The 21745-nt window shown below is 33.2% G+C and overlaps 1 protein-coding gene and 1 long non-coding RNA gene across 3 annotated transcripts; both read right to left on the bottom strand.

Moving 5' to 3' along the window:
• Positions 1 to 7656: 7656 nt before the first annotated feature.
• LOC107886699 (uncharacterized) lies at positions 7657 to 9503 on the bottom strand. Its single transcript, XR_001680859.2, has 2 exons — positions 8213 to 9503; positions 7657 to 8053 (listed from the first exon to the last, which is right to left on the bottom strand). It is a non-coding gene; the product is annotated as an uncharacterized lncRNA (long non-coding RNA).
• Positions 9504 to 18187: 8684 nt separating this feature from the next.
• LOC107886701 (NAC domain-containing protein 83) lies at positions 18188 to 20229 on the bottom strand. 2 transcript variants are annotated; one of them, XM_016810752.2, is made up of 3 exons: positions 19456 to 20229; positions 18908 to 19188; positions 18188 to 18716 (listed from the first exon to the last, which is right to left on the bottom strand). In XM_016810752.2, exons 1-3 carry the CDS (start codon positions 19637 to 19639, stop codon positions 18411 to 18413), a joined length of 771 nt encoding a protein of 256 aa, XP_016666241.1. In that variant the 5' UTR covers positions 19640 to 20229; the 3' UTR covers positions 18188 to 18410. The 2 variants fall into 2 exon arrangements, with proteins under 2 accessions (XP_016666241.1, XP_040956261.1); XM_041100327.1 differs by having other exon boundaries at positions 18188 to 18729; positions 19456 to 19990.
• Positions 20230 to 21745: the final 1516 nt, after the last annotated feature.

The following is a 21745-nucleotide window of genomic DNA, read 5'->3' as shown; positions in this document are numbered from 1 at the left end:
TTTGAGTGGACAGAAAAGTGCCAGAAAAGTTTTGATCAGTTGAAAGTTTTGTTAACCGAAGCTCCGGTGCTATTTCAACCAGAGTCGGGTAAAGAATTTTTCATTTATAGTGACGCATCGTTAAATGGCGTGGGTTGTGCTTTGATGCAGGAAGGCAAAGTCATAGCTTATGCCTCGAGACAATTGAAGCCACATGCAAAAAACTATCTGACACACGATCTGGAATTGGCAGCTATTGTGTTTGCGTTGAAGATTTGGCGCCACTATCTATTCGGTGAGAAATGTCACGTTTATTCCGATCACAAAAGCTTAAAATACTTGATGACTCAGAAATATCTGAATCTACAACAACGAAGATGGCTAGAGTTGTTAAAGGATTACGAGCTGGTGATTGACTAGCATCCGGAAAAGCCAATATTGTTGCTGATGCTTTAAGTTGAAAATCTTTGTCTGCTTTACGTGCAATGAATACTTAATTGACTCTATCTGATGATGGATTGATTGTAGCTGAATTTAAAACGAGGCAGTTATTTATACAGCAGATTTGTAAAGCTCAGAAAGTTGATAATGAATTGTTAGCAAAACGGGCTCAAAGTTATTTGAATTTTGATATAAAGTTTCGAGTTGATGTTGATGATTGTTTAAGATTTAGAGGCCGAATATGTGTTTCGAGAAATTTAGAGTTGATTCGGATGATTTTGAACGAAGCACATAGCAGTTGTTTATCTGTACATCCGAGAAGTACGAAAATGTAGAACGATCTGAAACAACTTTATTGGTGGCCTGGTATAAAGCGTGATATCTTTGTATTCCTTTTGAAATGTTCAATCTGTCAACAAGTTAAAGCTGGCATCAAGTACCGTCTGGGTTACTTCAGCCAATTATGATTCCTGAGTGGAAATGGGATAAAGTGACTATGGATTTTGTGTCAGGATTGCCCCTATCTCTGAGTAAGAAAGATGCAATATGGGTGGTTGTTGATAAACTGACTAAATCTGCTCATTTTATTCCAATACGCACTGACTGTTCACTTGATAAGCTTGCTGAGTTATACATATCTCAGATAGTGAAATTACACGGAGTACCTATTCTATTATTTCAGATAGAGATCCGAGATTCACATCGCGGTTTTGGAAGAAACTGCAAGATGTTTTAGGTATGAAACTACATTTTAGCACTGCTTTTCATCCACAAATGGATGGTTAGTCCGAATGGATTATTCAGATACTCAAGGATATGTTGAGATGTTGTGTTCTTGAGTTTGAAGGTACGTGGGAATGATACTTATCACTGATTGAATTTGCGTATAATAATAGCTTTCAATCGAGTATCAAAATGGCACCTTATGAGGCTTTGTACGGTCGCAAATGTCAAATACCTTTGTATTGGACTGAGCTCAGTGAGAATAAGATACAAGGGGTTGATTTGATTAAAGAGACTAAACAGAAAGTGAAAGTGATTCGCGATAGTTTGAAAGTAGCATCAGATCATCAAAAATCATATGCAGATTTAAAAATAAGAGATATTGAGTTTGAAATCGGTGATAAAGTATTTTTAAAAGTCTCACCGTGGAAGAAAGTATTCCGATTTGGCAAAAAAGGCAAGCTGAGTCTGAGGTTCATCGGGCCGTATGAGATAATCGAGCGAATTGGACTAGTAGCTTATCGGCTAGCATTGCCGTCTGAGTTAGAAAAGATACATAATTTATTTCATGTATTGATACTACGAAGATACAGATCAGACCCTTCGCATGTCATTTCCCCAACTGAGGTTGAAATTCAGCCTGATAGGTCTTATGAAGAAGAATCGATTCATATATTAGCTCGCGAGGTTAAAGAATTAAGAAATAAGAAAATTTCGCTAGTTAAAGTATTCTGGCATCGACACGGTGTTGAAGACGCTACATGGGCAACCGAGGATGCTATAAGAAAACAATATCCAAACCTATTCACTGGTAAGATTTTCGGGGACGAAAATCTCTGAGGGGGGAGAGTTGTAACAGCCCGGTTTGGACCCTAGTCGAAATGGTGGTTTCGAGACCACAAATCTAAGTCAAAAAATATTTAAATATTATTTTTTGTGTTCACATTATGAGGTTAAGCATGTGTGAAAGTTTCGTATGAAAATTTGATTGATTGTGTGTTTAATTTTGAAAAATGACCTAATCGCGTAAAATGCAAAAGTGGTTTTCTATTTGTTAATGTGCTAAATTGATATGGCTTATTAAAATGAGGGTCCTTGCATGTCAATTACACCATTAATTTTAATGGTGGACAATGATGGACATGTAGTTGGTAAATTTAATGATATAATGTAGGGGTAAAATGGTAATTGATGCATTAATATATGATTTATTAAAACCAAACATTAAAATGAGCCATTATGTTCATGAAATTGCCAAAAATTGATGAACAAAAGAAAAGAAAAAGAACTTTAGGGTTCAACTAAGGAAATTTATGATTAAGGTATGTGTTTTGATCCATTTTTTATAATTTCTACGTTTTTGTGATTGTTGCTTAGTAATCTATCAAGCCCATGTCTTAATTTCTGAAATTGTTGATGATTTTGAGTTCATCCATTGATGAAATTATGAGTTTTATGAAGTTTTATGATAGTATATGAAATATATGTGTTAGATTATCATGTTTTGTATTGGGATTTTTGATGAATTTGAGTAATTTGGACTAAATTGTGAAAAGGAGAAATTGAGGGGCTAAAATGTGAAATAAATGAAATGTGTGGGCTTATATGAGCTAGGGTAAAATTCGGCTAGGCAATGGTATAAAGAAATTTTGTGTATTTTGTGATTTTATGAAATAGGGACTAAAATGTTAAAATGTGAAAATGTGAGTGCTAATTTGTAAAATTCCCTAAATATGTGTTTATGGATTAAATTGAATGAATTTTTGAATAAAAGGGTTAATTTTGAATACATATAGATCAAGAAAAGAGGAACTCGAATTTAGACTGAGGGAAGTCGAAGGTTATTAAGTAAATGGTCTGAATCGTCAATTTCGAGTACGAGGTAAGTTCGTATGTGATAAATGATGTTATAGTTATGTTTTAATGCTTTGATAATGCATAAATTGTATAGATATTTGATTACGATTTGAGCATGATGATAATCGACAATGTGCGACACTAAGTGTGCGGTTCGAAATAGCTTCGACTACAAATGGCACTAAGTGTGCGAGTTGGAATAGCTTCGGCCATAAGAGGCACTAAGTATGTAATACTGAGATAGCTTCGGTTTATTGAAATGGCACTAAGTGTACGAGATTGTTACGACTTTGGCAAATCACTGATGCACTAAGTGCGCGAATCCTTAAAGCATGGAAAGACTTCCGAATGAATTAATGTATTTGAACAAGAGTTAAGAATGAAATGAATAAATACGGCAAAGTTCAGGTATGTTCGATACCTATGTGGTAGATGATACTATGTTTTTGAAGCTTGATGAATACATATGAACATATTAAATGGGATAGAATAGAATTGATGGATGAATTGTGAATTACTAAGTGTTTGTTAGTTGATGTTTCGTATATTATAAACTGTTGATTATTTATGGTACAAACTTACTAAGCTTTAAAGTTTACTGTGTGATATGTTCTCTGTTTTACAGTGTCATAAAGCTAGCTCGGATCTAGGGATTGTCAGTGACATCATTCACACTATCGGACATCTATTTTGGTACCATTTTGAGAGTTGTATATATGGTATATGGCATGTATAGGCTAGTGTCATTTTGGTATGTTTTGCGTTGTGATTTGCCATGAGAATTGGCTTGTAAATATTGGTATGTATGGTCTCTTAAGTTGGCCTAAATGGTATGTTTGACAAGTAAGAAATGTGATGTTGATAATGTTTATGTGATGGTTTATTATGGGATATTGAAGTAATGAGTTTGTGCATTTGGAACTTCGGTAAATTGTGATGATGTTGGCATATTGAATTGGTTGAGGTTATATAATTTGATATGTGATTGAATTGGCATGTTTCAGTTGCCTTTAAGTGTATGCAAATGATGCAAAAATGTTGTGGTTTTGGCGTGTTTGAGATAGGTGGGAAATGTGGTTTAAACCAAACCTAATTTCACCCCACACGGTTGAGCATAAAGACGTGTGTCTCGACCTTGTGGCCGTGTGAGCACAAAGGCGTGTGTCTCGACCTTGTGGCCGTATGGTGAAGTCAGTATGTATGCCCTGTTTTGCCACGCTTTAGACGCACGAGCGTGTCTAATGCCGTGTGAGACTCACGGCCTGCTCACATGGGCGTGTGACCTGTATAACTTAGAAAAATGTTTAAGTTTTGGAAAAATTTGTATAGGCTCGATTTAGTCTCGACTCCTTTCTAAAGTATGTTTAAGGTCTCGTTAACCTAAGTAAGGGACTTATTGTTGATGATTGATTATGATTTGAGAATGATGTATATGAATTGTTCATAAAATATTTCAATTTGTCTGGTAACGCCTTTAACCCTAATTTGGTGACGGATATAGATTAAGGGTGTTACATTGGGCCTGGGCATATTTGCCAAATTATGAGCACTGGACCCATAGACATAGGTCGGCCTACGTGCCACTTGATTGCTATAATGGCCTGCCAAACCATTTACTTGATTTTGACCAAAAGGCACTTGATTTTGAGTAAGATTCACCCCTTGATTTTGACCGACATAGGAATTATAGCCAATAGGTGTCTTTGCTGGATAACCCCATTCACTACCTCCCTTTTTCTCATTCGACGCATCTGGTTCACCGACAGCCCAAGGAGTCACTGCAGATCGGTACCCACGAGGAGCGGGTGGTCCTTCGTGATGAACAACGGAAGACTGCGGCGGCGAGAGTTCGGACTCTCAATGGTAACAGTAGTAACACCGTTGAGCCAAGTGCCCAAAACGGTTGCAAATTTGGCATTGTATCCCGGGCCGAAAGCTTCGTCCACGGCCACGAGGAGACAAGCGACCACCACGGATTGAACCTTTTGCCACGGACAATGGGGCGAACTCAACAAGGTTTGCATGAATAAAGACCTCTTAGATCGGGTAGTGATGTTGACTTTTGCATTCGACGAAGGTATCGGTTGACATGGAGGCAGAGGAGACGACGCCCTCGAACTCCGGTAGTAGTCCGGTAAATATTATCTCCAGTTTCTCTTCATCCGAGATCTACGACCCTGAAGTCTCAAGAAAGGCACAGAGAGTCTTAATCCAAGCAACGTAAGTTTTAATAGTCATATTACCTTTCTTTAATGAATGTAGCTCATGACGGAGGCACGACTGTTTGGCACCCGTGTCGGCCACAAAAAAATCTGTTGCCGTGGTCTAGATGTCACACGCTGATCGAGCTTCTGTGAATGAGGACAAGAGTGGCGCACTGATCGTGGAAAGAAGCCACAGAAGTTAAAAGCCGGTCATATTGTTTAAAGACCGAAGCCAATGGATTCGAAGCTAGAGATCCATCAGAAGTTTGGATGAACCGAGGTAGTGGAGGAAATGTGCCGTCAGGGAACTCGAGGAGTTCACATCCATCAAGGATTAACCTTACTTGTTTACATTCATATTAGAAATCTATTTTTATAGGCATTTTACCAACTGCTCTTAACTACTCTTAGCTGTATTAACAGCTTATTAACTGACTAACCGTCTAGCTAAGTGATCCTTAACAGGCTTGATACAAAAAAGATGAAATTGGTGATGGAAGATGAAAGTTCTAATGAGAGACCATGATCCTCTCTTCTTCTTCTTCTTCTTCTTTTTTTTCTGTTTTCTAAACTCCCCCCTCAACTTCCCAATGGAAGTTTACTTTTAATTATAAAACCTTTTTCCCCAACATATACTATATGTAAATTTAGCCACGCACACATATCTTTATATTTATATATATTTCTGTACTTTTCTTTTTATTATATTAATACATTATATTAATTAACGACATAATAGTACACTAACAGTAATAAAATTTGAAATCAATTTCTGACTCGGACAAAATAGTTTACTGTTTAGATTTAAATTATAAATTGGTACATAAATTATATTTATTTATTTTAGATAATCATTGTTAAGTGTTTGTTTATATCAAATAATTCCAAATATATAAAGGAAAGATTTTATAAAAATTAAAACAATCTTTTTAAATATATATAGAATTCAAAAAAGATATTTATGAAACTTATGTTTATAATATATTAATTACATGAAATTAAAAAAATTATATCAAAATTTTAAAATATATGAATTCAAAAATATTTAAATATTAAAAACAAAAGTTTAAATATTTTATAAAACTTCATTTTTTTTAATTTCTAAAATTTTATTCTTTTATACTATATAAACTAAAAATGATATATAATTATATAAAAATAAATAATTTAAAAAAATATAAATTTTAAAAAAATCCAAATTAAAAGTTGACCAAGATTGATCAGTTAATGTCAGTCAATGAATAATGCTTACGTGACTTTTTATGTTATGTGTCGTTATGTAATTGACTCGCATCATTATTGACCATAATTGATTAAAATTTAACTGATAAAGGTACCAATTAAAAAAATTAATTTAGATACCACTTCTAATAAAAACAAAAATTTATATATTATAATAAGAAAATAGGATAATTTAAATACCATTTTATCAGTTAAGCCTTACCTAATCTCAAATCTTTTCTTTTCTTTTTTTGGTAAAACAACCAACTAAGCTAAATAAATACAACCAAAATTTCAACTAGTTTATCATTCCAAAATCTCTCCCAAGAGGCGCTCAAAATCTAAATTGCGCCGGCTAGACAGATCCTACATATGCATTGAATTATACTGTTGATATTTTAATTGTTTTCATAAGACTCCATGTTAAAGTTTGGAAGATAAAAACGTTTTTATTCTTCCATATGTGTTAAGTTAACCAAAGAGAGTAGGTCCAAAAACCAAATTAGTCCCAACCCAACTATGTTTTTTATTGTTGTCTATAACAAAGGTGAAAAGGGGATCACCGGTTTTTCTTAGTGTCCTTTTAGATGCGCATTTAAATTCAGTTTTGTGCATTTAGCTCCTCTATTGCCATGCAAACTTGTGTTTCGATAACATGAGATCAATGCACTTTGCCAATTGATGTCTCCAATTCTCACTAAATATTAATTGGTCCCTTCTTTAATAAATATATCATTTTGGGGAAATATTTAATATATTGATAGTGAAGCTTTTAGATTCTACATGTATGTCAAGAGTTTTAGTATGATAAAATATTAAAAAAATAAATAAAGCACATTACAAATTTTTAAAAACTGTTTGTAGAATAAAAATACACTATCAATATATCAAATACTCACATTTTATTTATTTCTATTTCACAAGACTGATATCAATAAACTTACAATTATTTTCATTTGTTTGAAATAATTCTTAATTAAATAAAATTTATTAAAATTTTATCATTTAATACAATAAATAATTTAAAATAATTATTAAATAAATCATTAAAATATTAATATGAATTTTAAAGTTTTATACGTTAAATATTATAAAAATACATATAATCCAATTACCAATACACTTAAATTAAATTAATGTAAACATTATTTTAAAAAATAATAAAAATAAAGAAAAATATTATGATACACATTATTATTTTATTAATAAAACTACAGTGTTAAATATCAAATAATTAATAATTTTTAGTTTATAGATCATTTTTCCATTTCAACCCCAACCTCATAATTAGTTTTGAATTCAACCACACATTTTAATATCATAATTACAATATTAAATTTCAATACTACATTAATTAATCTTACCATGCATCATTAATATCAAAGTTAATCTCAGCGAAAGCGCAATCCATCGTGGGGGTGGATGGCTAATTGTTTTCAAACCAGCATTTTCTTAAGGAAGTGGTCACTTGATCTTCAGCTACAGAGTAGAGACCTTTACTGTCCTGCAAACAAACCAACTGATATCTCTACTCTAATTTGTAATCTTTTTTTTTTCTTGTCAAAACATCAAAAAGCCCAGGGTTGTTAATCCTGTACTGGGAGCTTATCAGTCAGCTACTACCCTACCTGCTAACACAAGAACAAGAAATCTAAATAGATGCAATAAAATAATGGACGGAAATTATGAAATCCGGAGGACAAGGATGGGAAATTAACAAGAAGGCATGAAATGGAAGTCCATAGAAAACAGAGAGGCATCACATCATTTCAAAGTGAAGATTTAACCTTAGTGCTAAGCTTTGCACATTTTCCAACATTTCATCAAATATAGTAGAAGAATATGCATTTTAGGCGCACACAGCGTGGCACCATCACCCCTTTTCAAATGCAAAGTTTTGATGGTTCCACGCAAGCATGCGACCCAAAACCATACTCTTATTTACGTGAGATATATGATCTCCTCGCGACAGCCACACCAATTGCTCTCTCAATTCTCTTGATGGTGGAGGAGGGTACTTGAGACTCCGCTATTTATAACAAATCACATTTTCTTAGCTTACAGCCTGAGAAAGAGAGGATATGATAATAGAAGGGAGAGAGAGTAGATGCGTTGTTTCCAACATATTATTGACAAGTGTCTGGATTTCACTCTCATGTTGTGGATGCATTTGGCCAACCACGTTGGGTGAAGATGAACCTTCCTAATTGTGGTGGGTAAAGGGGGGACTCACTCCATTATTTTCTAGTATAGTATTTCTTGTTTGTTGGACGCTTTCTTCTTGCGTTGGAAACTCGGCCAAGTGGCGGTACCTGCTGCTGCTTCACTCTGGTGCTAATGCTAAATGCATGCATTTCTTACACGCGGAATTTTTTTCCTGAAATTGGACAGGGGAAAGCTAAACAGTGCTAGAGTTGAAGGATTGGGACTACAAACTACTCCAGACACTGACACCTTGTTTTCCCAATTCATATCTAATCATTTATTTAACTATGATCTACTTGTCACCTCAAGATCCTGCAAAAACCTTATTTAGCCGTATGATCTCTTTAGTGGTAGTGGCCATAGCACTATAATCAGCTTCTTCAGTAAAAGAACAAGAAACCCATATTTTTTTGGTTACTGGCAAGACCCAAGAAAGATAATATAACATGTATTAGATTACATGTTATCGGATATCCTTCCCAATTTGCGTGACAATATGCTTTTAGAGATAATGAACTATGTGAAGGAAACAAGATTCCTTGTCTTGGAGTTCCTTTAAGATAGCGTAATACCCTATAAGCGGTATCAAGGTGTGGTTGTCGTGGATGGCGCATGTACTAATTGACTGAGAATGTGCATTGCATAACTATTATCTGGATGACTTCGCTTGTTGGAGCGTCGAGCTTTTTATGTAAAGGGATTAGGACCGATAGCTAAGGCTTCTGTTATATTATATTGTGAACGTGTAAAGTGGTTATGGGCTTCATCCAAGAGTATAAAGCTGATTCGGTGTCCCGGGGGGGGGGTGTCTAGTTCTGGTTTAATGTACCTTTGATTTCTGTGGATTTTGAAAGATTTTAATATGGTATGATATTGATGAACTGAAGCAATTATTCGGTATGTAACACCTCAAATTTGGTTCGAAAATCTTGGTTTGGATCTATAATATTACGATGGTCATTAGAGCAACCTAAATATTAAATCATTTTATTATACACATTAAAATATAAATTTAAACATACTAATAATAAATCATGCATATAAATTAAAAACATTAAAATTAATTAACGCAATTAAATTAAATAACCAACAATTAACTTATATAAAAGTGACAAACTAATTAGAGGTCCTAAATACATACTAAGGTTAATGTCGAAACCACCCTTTTTCAAAATATTTTAAAATTTTAATGAAAAAACGGGGGAATTGACTTTTGAAAAACAGAAATATGGAGCCGCCACCGATACTTTTGTTTTGGTGTGATTGGGTCACCTAAGAATTTGGTTATTTTAATAAAACATTTTGGTTTACTAAAACAATGATTCTGGTCTACGAAAATATGAGAAAATGGGCTCGGGAGTTGGTTACGTATGAGGAAGGATTAGCACCCTCATTACGCCCGAAATTGATACCAAATCGATTAAATACTGTCCTTATGTCTAAAATTAAAAATATTTTTGAAATGTGGTTCTTGTTAATAACATTTGAATAACCCGAGTTGGTTGCCGAAAATTTTCTTGTTTCGACGTCCGAAAGTTTATAATTTGGAAATTACAAAAGTATGCTCAACTATTTAGTCCAACAAAAAATTGAAACCCAGCACAGTTGGGTACGACTCCTCGAATTTCCAAACATTGACCATTGCCTTACCTTATAAAATATGTATGAAATTCCAAAGAGATATTCGATTATTTTAGACAAATGAAAAAACGCAACCCAACACGATATGGCTCGATTTTCAAATCGCCAAACATCGAACATCGCCTTCATTTTGAAAGATTTTAGAAAACGTGAGTGAAATTCCGAAGGGATGTTCAATTGTTTCGAACCAATGAAAAAGCGCAACCCAGCAAGATAGGGCACGATTCTCAAATCGCCAAACATTGAGCATCGTCTTCGTTTTTTAGTATATTTTTTTTATAAACATGAGTGAGAATATAAAGGAATGTTCGATCGTTTTGAGCAAACGAGAATTCACAACCCAGCACGATAGGACATGATTCTCGAATTGTCAAACGCCAAATATTGCCTTCGTTTTAAATAATTTTTAGAAGATATGAATGAAATTTTGAAGGGATACTCGATTATTTTGAGCAAACGCGAAATTGTAACCCAACACATTAGGGCACGATTCCGCGGATTGCTAAATATCGAATCTCGTCTTCGTTTTGAAGAATTTTAAAAGGCATGAGTGAAATTTTGAAGTGATATTCGATTATTTCGAGCAAACGCGAAATGGCAACCCAACACGTTAGGGCACGATTCCGCGAATTGCCAAATATCGAATCTCGCCTTCGTTTTGAAGAATTTTTGAATGAATAATTATAAAGCTAGCTTAAGACGTATTAATTCGATTTGAAATAAGGCGAAATTAATCAAAAATTCGGGTTTTATAGAACCACATTTCAAAAATCAAGTGAATCGATGATATAGGGTAAAGGCACATACGATTGTACGATGCTTGATGAATAATAATATTAATCGACTAGCAGAATAAGCAATTAAATATAATTAACCTAAAGATCATAATCAAATCTCAATCACATACGAAGAGCAATTAACAAATCATTAAGACGAATACCATGCAATGATTATATATATTCATGCCATAAGATATAAAGAAAACAACAAGATGTGCGTGAAGCAAATGAAATGTAAAAACCAAAATGATATAAGATTAATAAGCTAGGTATATATATAGGTTGACAAGCTTAAAAAATAGGGATATATATATATTTTGAAATGGACGTTAAAGAATGAAAATTTGAATCAAGTTGCAAGTAAAAAAAAAAATTTAAAACACAAACATATTTTAAAGTTGACAAATGTATATACACATAAAAAGGGTATTTAAATGTGAGACTTAAAATTAAAACAATATGTAATAAAATATGTTCTAAAAAGGAACTTATATTCATAAAATAATATATACAAATAAATTTGAAAGAATTCGTAAAATAAATTGGCATGGGACTAAATATCCACATAAGATTAAACTAATTTTATTACAAATTATAGACTAAAAAAAACACTCATATACAAAAATATTTTTTCTTAATGGCTATTTAAAGATGACCGTATATATATGATAAAAGGGGAAATGATTTTAGTAATATATACACCATGGAAGGTTTTCAAATAACAAAAAGGTATGATGAAATATATGTTATATACATAAGGTTTTAAAGTATATATGAAAATAGATTGAAAAGAAATCATATATGTAGAGTAACATAGAATTATTATTACATATATAATAAAACTAATTTTACCATGAACTGCATATGCATAATAATATATAAGAATATTTAAATGAAGCGTTATACAAAATTTAAAATAGTATGATGAAAACTTTACAATAAATATTTTATATATAAGGGGGAATTATCACGATAACTAAAAAACATGTACACACATATTGTAAAAAATATATATATATTAAGTTGATTAAAAAAAGAAAATGAACTATACGGATCAAAAGGACTTAATTAAAATGAAATCAAACTAAAAGAACATTTAATAAATAAAATATACTGCTGAAATTAGGGGAAGGATTAAAGCGCAACTCGCGCGATCGTGCGGGGACCAAAACTGGCAATATGCCAGATCCCGAAACACCGCGTTTAGACGCGGATTAACTTGCACTTATGTATGAATTTATGGGGCGAATTTAGAAAGAACGAGAGTAATACAAAATGGTTGATTGAAATATCGCATAAACGAGGAAGGACCTGTGCTGAAAATACCCCCTCACCTCGAAAACGCGCGGATCCCAGGGCCAAAGGATCGGGTCGGATCAAATAGGCTTATACGATGCCGTTTTGAGGCCGTGGGGACAAAGCCTTAAACGACGTCGTTCCCACGCGCATATAAAATCCCCATTTCATCAGACTTTCAATGCTCCAAACCCTAACCCTTTTTCCATCAGCCGCTCATATGAGGAAAACAAAAAAAAGATCAAAACTCCTCTCTTCAATATTCGGCCGACCGATGGTTACCCACGATTGTTCATCTGCCTCTCCTTTCAACCCCTTAGAACGGTCAATCGAGGCTTTATTGAACTGAGGGGATTCGTGGGTCTTGCCTACCAGCCCCAAATCGCCACTGTGTTTCGATGGTGGCGAAACAAGCGGGGACTCGAACGCTTCGGAACGCAGGTAAGCTTCGTCACTTTCTTTTTTCTTTTTGATGATAAAGTAACAGAGGACTCGAGTAAATAAAAACAGGAAGAGCGGAGAATTAAAAAAAGAGAAGGGAAAATCACCTTATTTTCGTCTATTGCTTTTTTTGCTTTGCTATTGCGTATGTTCTCTATATATTTTCAAAAGGGGAACTCCTTTACAATCAGAATCGGTAGGCTTTATAGCCGAATGTTAAAAATTAAAGAAAATACAATATGTTTTTCTTTTTTTCTATTTGCTGTCGCGTCTGCCTTGTTTGTTTGCAGGTACAGGTGCGTGTACAGGGATCGTGCTGGCATTTGGGGCGTGGGCGTGGCGCCAGGAGGCCGTACGGAGCTGTGCTGGCGCGGGTACGGAGGCGGCTGACGTGGGGGCTGGGGCTTGGCTACCTGGTGAAGGCTGCGGCGCAAGGATGAGAAGGAAGCCCTAGGGTTTCTTTTCCCCAAATACTGGGCCTAAGGGACTTGTAATTGATATTGGGCTGTAGGGTGTTGGTTTTAGGCCATGTAATTGGACTGAGGGACTGTAAAAAGGACATTTTAACGGGCTGTGGTTTATTTATATATTTATTTATGTATTTTATACATTTCTTTGGGTTTCTAGCAGGTCCGGGCCAAAATTGGTCCTTACAGTTAAAACTAAGAGAAAACTGTCTTTGTGTAATATGGATTATAGAGACGTTTTGACGATAATACTACTTAACCATGAACTCACGAACTATGTATAACTTGTGTACAAAAATAAAAACCCAAACGCAGAACTTTTTAGAATTTAGTGGTGATCTCCAAATTCATAATATTTACCTAATATTAAAGTCAATTTAAAAGCTAATTTTAGAAAAAAAAATTCCTATTTACACAATTGGAGTTTAGCAAAAAAAAATTCATAAAATATTTTTCATAACAACATTATTTATAACACCCCTAAAATCACTATGTTGCATAAGTGGTACTAAATTGAGAACATGCATAGTAGATTTCTCTAAGTAAACATACCATAAAACCCCATTGTATTATACTCTAGTGATTGTATTGCTCTTTTGAATTTTGAGATGTAAATGGCATGTACCTAAGTCTAGTGAACTTCATGAGTTTGGTTAGTTGGTTGATTAAACCCCATTGTATTATACTCTAGTGACTGTATTGCTCTTTTGATGTAAATGGCATGTACCTAAGTCTAGTGAACTTCATGAGTTTGGTTAGTTGGTTGATTATGGTTATGTAGTTTGAATGTCATCCTTTGGACCTATAATGTTACATATTAGAATTGATATATGCATGCTTTTGAGTATTAAATTACTTATTCATGATTTGGTATAATGGTTGTCATTATTTTGTGCACTTTAAGGTTGTTTTCGTATGTAATAAAAGTTTTAGAAATGTAGTATCATTAATTAATATTGTTTAGGCCCGTAGCCGTAGGGCCTCTAGATGGCTGATGTTAGCCATTCGAATGGACAACAAACTATCCTAGTAGTTGAGTTATACCAAAACCCCGTTTGGATGGGGAGCAAACTATTTTAAAGGTTGAACATTATCAAAATGCGATCTAAATGGCATAAATGAGCATTTGGATAGTGTCAGCTGTCAGGGCTATTTGTGCTTAATAATAATGTATTGATTGTAGTTTGAGCTATTCTAACAACCAACATGACATCTCACATTTGGATTTATTGTTCGAGTCAGATGTGAGGTGCCACTGTCAAAATTTACTATTCTTTTCCTTGTTTGTTTTGTTTGTGTTTTGCTATTTCTTTTATTAAATTCTTACTTTCTTTCAAAAAAATATTCAGTAAGCTTGTCGTTTCACGTACTTCAAACTATATCCTTCTTATTATAAAATAAAATAAAATAAAATAATTATAGTTTTAGTTAATTGATTTTTTTTTCTGGAATTTGTATTATCTTGTAAGGAATATTATTTTTTTTAAAATTAATTAAAAGTAATAAATTACACCACACTAGGGCACCGAAGTGCAAAGCCTGTAGGCATCAAATGCATATTCATATGCAAATACATCCCTCCACCACACCAGGGTCTCCATTGAGACATATAATACTCGATGACCAACAACAAATGCTGGATCTCAATATAACCTGTAATAATCTCTGTACAATCACATATCTTGTAAAAGAGCGCATATGACGTATTGGCATGCCAATCGTACCCTAACCTTTTACTAAGTTCACATGGGCATCAATTATACATATTTTCGTTATCATCCTTGTAATCAATCATTTTCACATTTTATACCCTATGATAATCCACATTTATATGTCGTACCCTGTAATAATTCACATTCATACCTTGTACCAATTCATATAAATCAACAATTCTTGATTCATTTCAATTCCATTCAAGTCCAGTTCATTATCTAGCCATATATGTCAATTTAATCAACCTTTAAAGTCTTCTTCAAACACAAATATAATGAAACAAAACATAAACACACATATAACACAAAGATGAGTAGTAAGTTCTATATGAACTTACCTTTTCAAAATGCAAAATGAGTGTATCTTTCAAGGAATAATCTACAATTTTCGTTTTTCCCTTCTTAACTCCACTTTCACGTGTAGTAAGTTCCTATGAGTAGCGTATTAATTAGCTCTACCTTCGGAACTTGAAAAGATTCATAACATCTTTTATGTGTCAATGCTACAACGATATAAATTCGATCATTGTCATGTAATATCTCTCGATGAAATAAAATTACAACCAAATTTGACGTATAGTGAAGAGTCGGTAAAGATTCTAGCTCGAGAAGTAAAAGAGTTAAGAAACAAACGGGTGGCACTAGTGACAGTGTTATAGCATCGGTACGGTATAGAAGAGGCTACGTTGGAGCCAGAAGAAACTATGAAATCTTAGTACCCAAATATTTTTTCAGGTAAATTTTGAGGACGAAATTCCTTAAGGGGGGAGGGTCATAACAGCACGATTTTCAGTGGTGTTGAAAATGGTGCTTTTTGGAACCTCATTTCTGTAAAACTAGTTCATAAATATTAATATTTATGACACTTGTATAGGAATATATTAAATTTTGGACCAGTAATTTTGTCGAATTGATAATTAATTAAGGTACAATGACTAAATTGTAAAAGTTTATCGTTATAAGTTTTTAATTGGCCAAAGGTCTAAGGTTTAAATTGTAATTAGACAAATGTCCAAAATAGTAATTAAACCAATTTGTAATATGAAATAGTGGCATATGATGACATTTCCACTATATTTGATTATTAGTTAAGTAATTAAACTAAAGTTAATTAAACCTAATTAATGTATCCTTAATCTAACTATATTTCGTGTTGGGGTCAAAAGAAAAACTTTCATAAGCTTGATTAAGACTCGGTTTTGTTTGTTCATCATAGATTGAATATAATTGACATGTAAATACATGAATGAATGATTGTTTTACTATGAATTTGACGGTATTTATTCTGGTAACGACTGTAGAATCTTGTAGCTTGGACCCCTGCGATTGGGTCGGGCAGGGGGTGTTACACTTTTGATGAGTTTCTATAGAGTCCATATTTACTTCATATGCTATTATTATATTGTATTTATGGTATTATTGTTTTACTGGAATTGTATTAGATCTTCTATTGTAAGCATGTCTCAAAATCAATGTTTATATATTTGAGAGACTTGCCCAGGAAAATGTACTGAGAGTTAGGCACATAATTTGTTCTTGAGAGAATACCTTTGTAAAAGTATTATTTTTAAAGTAAAACTTGTGATTGTGGTTTTACTTGTTGTGATCACAAAGGGTGTTCACAGTGGTGAGAGTATTGTATATTCAAAGTGTAAGGGCGAGAGAAATGATCACGGTGTGTGTGATTGAGTAGGTTTACTTTGTAATTGTTGAAAATGGTGCATATTTCTCACTGAGTTAGGGTCTGTAGACATAGGAAACGAAACTGCGTAATCATCTTTTTGTGTTATGTGTTTTCTCCTTTAGTGCCTGGAGAAGTGCCCAACAACTTAAGCACCAATTTCATTGTGTTGTTTTTACTTTTAGAAACGTCCTTTTTACTAACACATTTGAACCATAAAGTTTCATGTGTATAATTACACAAAATTAAAGTTCATGTATCAAATTCCACATTGAATTAAAGTTTATGTATAATTTTGAGATTTATCCCTATAAAAAAAACTTTAAAATATGAATAGTTATTTCATAAGAGGAGGTAAGAAATCACCAAATGTGTTATTTGTTTAGTTTTTATTTTGTAAAATATTATTGAGGGGGATTGACTCTCTTTTGGGAGAAGTTTTTGAAGTGTGTCTGCCGAGCAGCCGATCAAACCCTTAAACAATGAAAATATTATGCCCGAGATATATCTATGCTTGGTTTTAGCTTCGAGGTTTGTCTTCTAACTCCAAGGAGAATCTAAAGAAGTTCACAGAGTTTAAAGAGCACCTCGTCTCCTAGAAAATGTTTAACATTTGGGTTTGGTGGGGTTCAAACCCATGCCCTTATAGGTCTTAGTGGATAAGAACACTACCACATGGCAATCATGCATCATTATTTTAAATTATTTAAATATGATATAACTTAATTAATTTTGTACAACTATTATTTGAAAGAGACATTTTTTAACTTTCAACCGTAATTTTTGACAATTATGTCAAAAAATTAAAATTAACAAATCACACTTTTTCAGTATACTTCATTATATCATTTTTTAATTTTTTTTAAAAAATAATAATTTTAAAAAAATAATTTTAAAAAGCACTTCTAATCTGCAACAACAATGACAATGAAAACTAGGCTTATTGTCTAAGGAGAAGGGAAAAGTCCTTTCCCACAAATTTATAGTACTGTAAGGACTGAATAAAAAATAGCATAAATACGATAATTTAATTTATCTTTTCATATAATATATTATAAGGAAAAGAAAAAAAAGAGATTCCCACAAGCAAATGCTCTCACGCCCCAACTTTTGTATAAATAAATAATATGGAAAGAATAGTTGGGTTTCGTGACCCAAACTTTCATTTTCTATTCTTTTGTTTACCTTTTTGTTATGCCTGTTTTTTCTTTTGTAGAGAGTCAAAGGATGAGGGTTTTAAGGAGCAGTAGGGAAACCTCAAAGGCTGCAATTATTGTGTTTTTGAGTAAAATATGTCTCCTTGTGCTAACCTCTAATTATTGTAATCTCTCTCTCTCCCTATATCTAAATTCATCTCTCCTTATTTCTTTTCTCACCAAAATAATTTACGTCCTTTGGATTTAGCATTTGTTTTCCTTTTATTCTTTTTATCTTTTTACAGCAACATGGTTTTGTTCAATATTTGGCTTAACCTTTTTCTTTTCTTTTTATTTTTCTCTTTTGTCATGAAAATGAAATATTTACGTATACAAAATTGTCGTGAAGAACTCCCAACAGCTTGAGCTGATTGTAAAACCATTGTTACAAGCAACTTTGGTCGGCATATATTTTTTTATTTGTTGAGTCAATGATGGATGAAAATCAAGACGTAATGTAAGCCGTCCTAAGTCTGTCTAGCATCCACTTGGCAATCATGTAGTGCTCCATGTCCCACTTTTTAACCTCTCAGGTTTATGATATCAGGTACTTGTGAAATGCGGCTTTTAAGGTTTTCTTCTGAAATAAGGAAAACTATTGCAACTACTGCTTTCTTCGTGGTCATCCGTGTCATTATTTGAAACCTGTGTGATCCCACTGGAGCAAGATGAGGAGGATGCTGGGGCAAGATTTAGGTTCGTCCTCTCCTTGCTCAGGAATTCATAGAAAACAGGGCTCTTTCTCCTTGCTTTACCAACTCCCTTCTCGTTGCTAGATTGCAGACTGTCTTCCTCGTTTTTAGTAGCACCACCACTTCTTTTCGTCAAAAATATGCGGCACAGCACCCAATTTTCCACTGCCACCACATGGTTCTGCATACATAGGCTTTAATACAAATCATTAATTTGACTGACCAACAAACATAGCATCATTAAAACAACAATGTACTGCCATTTCCCCGACTCCAGAGGTTCTGAAATGTGGTTGGGATGAGATGTTTAACTTATGAAAAATGCTCACAACTATAGGTACAGGCAGTAAAGAGCAAAGACCCAAAATTGACCTGAGTTTGGTTCTTCTTATGTGGGGCATTGCAGGTGTCAGCGGTAACAAGGCGATATTCATGCATGATCCAGTCGGTCCTAGTCCCCTGTGGGGGCTTTCCTCTATAGAAAACAAGAGTTTTCTTCATACCCACTACTTGGTTGCCCCTACAACTTACAATTTGTTTGTCAATTCCTGTGGCTTTCCAATATCCTGAAAACGTGGCTCTGTTGGACCTGTTCCCATTGGGATACTTGGCTTCTCTTGTGCTAAAGAAGTACCTCTCTTGCTCCAAATCACCTGATTGATAATACACACAACATAGACCCCAATGTATCAGGCCATCTAATTATGTCTTTAATTTTGTCCTAAAGGCTTCTAATTGTGTAACAGTCATTAGTTACATTCAGAGCTATTACAGAAGGCTGTTTCCATAATTGATACAACAAGTCAATTCCAGAGCTATAGAACAACCTAGAACAAGCTGCTTGCTTTTTATAATGGTATATAGTAGAAGGAAGCAACTTTGAAAGAGTGAGGTGTGAAAGTGTAATTAAGGTAACCAACCTGGCAAGTCCCAAGGATCTGCTTTGCAAACATCAACTTCGGGTATGATAGAGGCAGGTAAGGGCCAAGCAAGCACCTTTCTTCTCAAGTACTGAACGACTAACTCTTCATCAGTAGGATGGAAACGGAATCCAGGAGGCAATCTAAGCACACCGTTGTTTACAAAATTAAGCTTCTCCATCATCCTCAAAAACAGGCAACCAATTAGTCCCAAAAGCACCTGAAAACCAACAACAAGAGTTGGGGTACCGGAAGGAAGGCAGACTTCAAACTCCAAATCGAGCCTACAACCCCACCATCCCACATTGCCTTCTTATACTAGTCCCTCAAAGTTAACAGAGAATATCAACAAGGGGAACAAGAACAAGAACAAGAAAAGAGAAAAAGAAAAGTTGTATGTTATGCGTGTGAGAGAGGCGGGTATTTGAGGGGGGAAAGGGGGGAAAAGAATAAGGACGAGCTATTTTGCGTAAACCATACTCAACCTCCTTGGGCTAAGTAATAAGTTAAAATAAATTTAGGTGTGTTCGAAAAGGTTGATGTTTTTAATCTAAACGGAACCCAATGCCTCCAAACTTCAAGCTTTGTTGTGTTCGACTTGAACCCTTTGCGTAAATGGGAATAACCGTAGCTGTTTAACTCTTTTCCTTCCATGGTTGTCCAAATTGATATTAACTAAAAATTTATTTCCTGTTTGTGTCAGCACCCTTTAGGTAAATCCAGAGTTGTGAGTTTGCAGAGAGACAGCTGGAGTTCACCTAGTTAAAGGACTTCAATTTAATGGTGAGGTAAAGGTCCCAATTAACCTTCATTGACACATTCATGGCCAATTGGTTTGAGGAAATGTGTCAACATCCGCGGCCTTCGCTTTTTACTCGATTTTCTTTGAGATTTTGGTCGCATCATGCTATGCAAATTTTTTACTCAATTTTGAAAACCTAATCTAATTCTCCGTGCCAATGGTGAGTTTCTTTCACCTATACATTGCAATGTGTTAATTAAGTTATTTATTATATATTTTTAAAAAATTTGTAATTTCACACAAACAATAATATAGTTAAGAAATTTTTAAAAAATGTTTATTAAACTATTATCATTTGCTTTAATTTTTTAAAGTTTTAAATATCTCAAAAGTCTCTATATTATTCTTAAATTTAAATTTTAATCTTTATATTTTTTAATTTAAAAATATTGACTTCTCTGCCAATTTTTCCATTAAAATGATTGATTTGACTATTATAAATAAAATAAAATAACTTTTGCAGCCCTCATTATTTACAATTTTATGCTAATTAGGTCCCTTCTCTTTAATAAATTTAAAATTAAATTTTTTTATGTATTTTCAATAAAAATATAAAAAATTATGAAAAATTAAAAGCTCCTTAAATTTTTAAAAGTAAAAATTATTTTAAAATATATGAAAAATTTTAAAAATTTTAAAAAAAATTCAAAATATGATGTTATTTACTTAGATTTATTTATTGGTTGAGCCAAGCCGACTCATTGCTCAAGTTACAAAGACATTCAAGCCCAAAACTATTTTCAGCCCACCATTACCAAAAATTTCATTTCACCGTTAAAAAAAAAATATTAAAAATATTTTTATATTAATATTTTGTAACTAGATTTAATTTAAAATATTTATTATTATTTAAATTGAATTCAAGTTGGCACAGTATGAGACATAAAAAAACTTTGTCTAAGCCCAACTCAAATCGGGTTGATTCAGAGTTTTTATCATTATTTACAAATTATTTTATTCTAATATTTTATATACTTTATAATTAAATTTACATAAAAATATTTTTTATATATAATTAATCTAATTAAAAATAAAAAAATCATTCAAATTTGATTTAATATGAACCAATCTAATAGCACAAAATTTGGAGAGACCTTGTTACAATTCATAAAGTAAATTAATAGACATGTCCATGTAGTAGTTGAACCCGACTTGTACAAGGCTTTTTGTATTTAGGATTGGACTGACTCAAATTTAATTTAAATGATAAAAATATTTTTTTTAAATTAAATTTAATTATAAAATAAAAATAAAAATACATATTTATAATATTTTATTAATTTTTGAACAATGAAATGGATTTTTTAGGTGGGCCAAGCAAAAATGGGTTTGGACTTGAAAACTTTTAGGACTCGAGCATGACCTGATTCATGAATAGGTCTAAGTAAACATTTTGAAATTTTTAACCCAAAAACTATGAGACATGGTGAATAGGATAAGAAATTAAGAATACGTCAATAACAACATTTAACGTATTCGTAAGAAGGG

Source organism: Gossypium hirsutum, chromosome A03, assembly GCF_007990345.1.
Source record: "Gossypium hirsutum isolate 1008001.06 chromosome A03, Gossypium_hirsutum_v2.1, whole genome shotgun sequence".
Lineage (NCBI taxonomy): Eukaryota > Viridiplantae > Streptophyta > Magnoliopsida > Malvales > Malvaceae > Gossypium > Gossypium hirsutum.
Note: the sequence above shows the minus strand (reverse complement) of the source record. Positions and strands in the feature narration are given on the sequence as shown.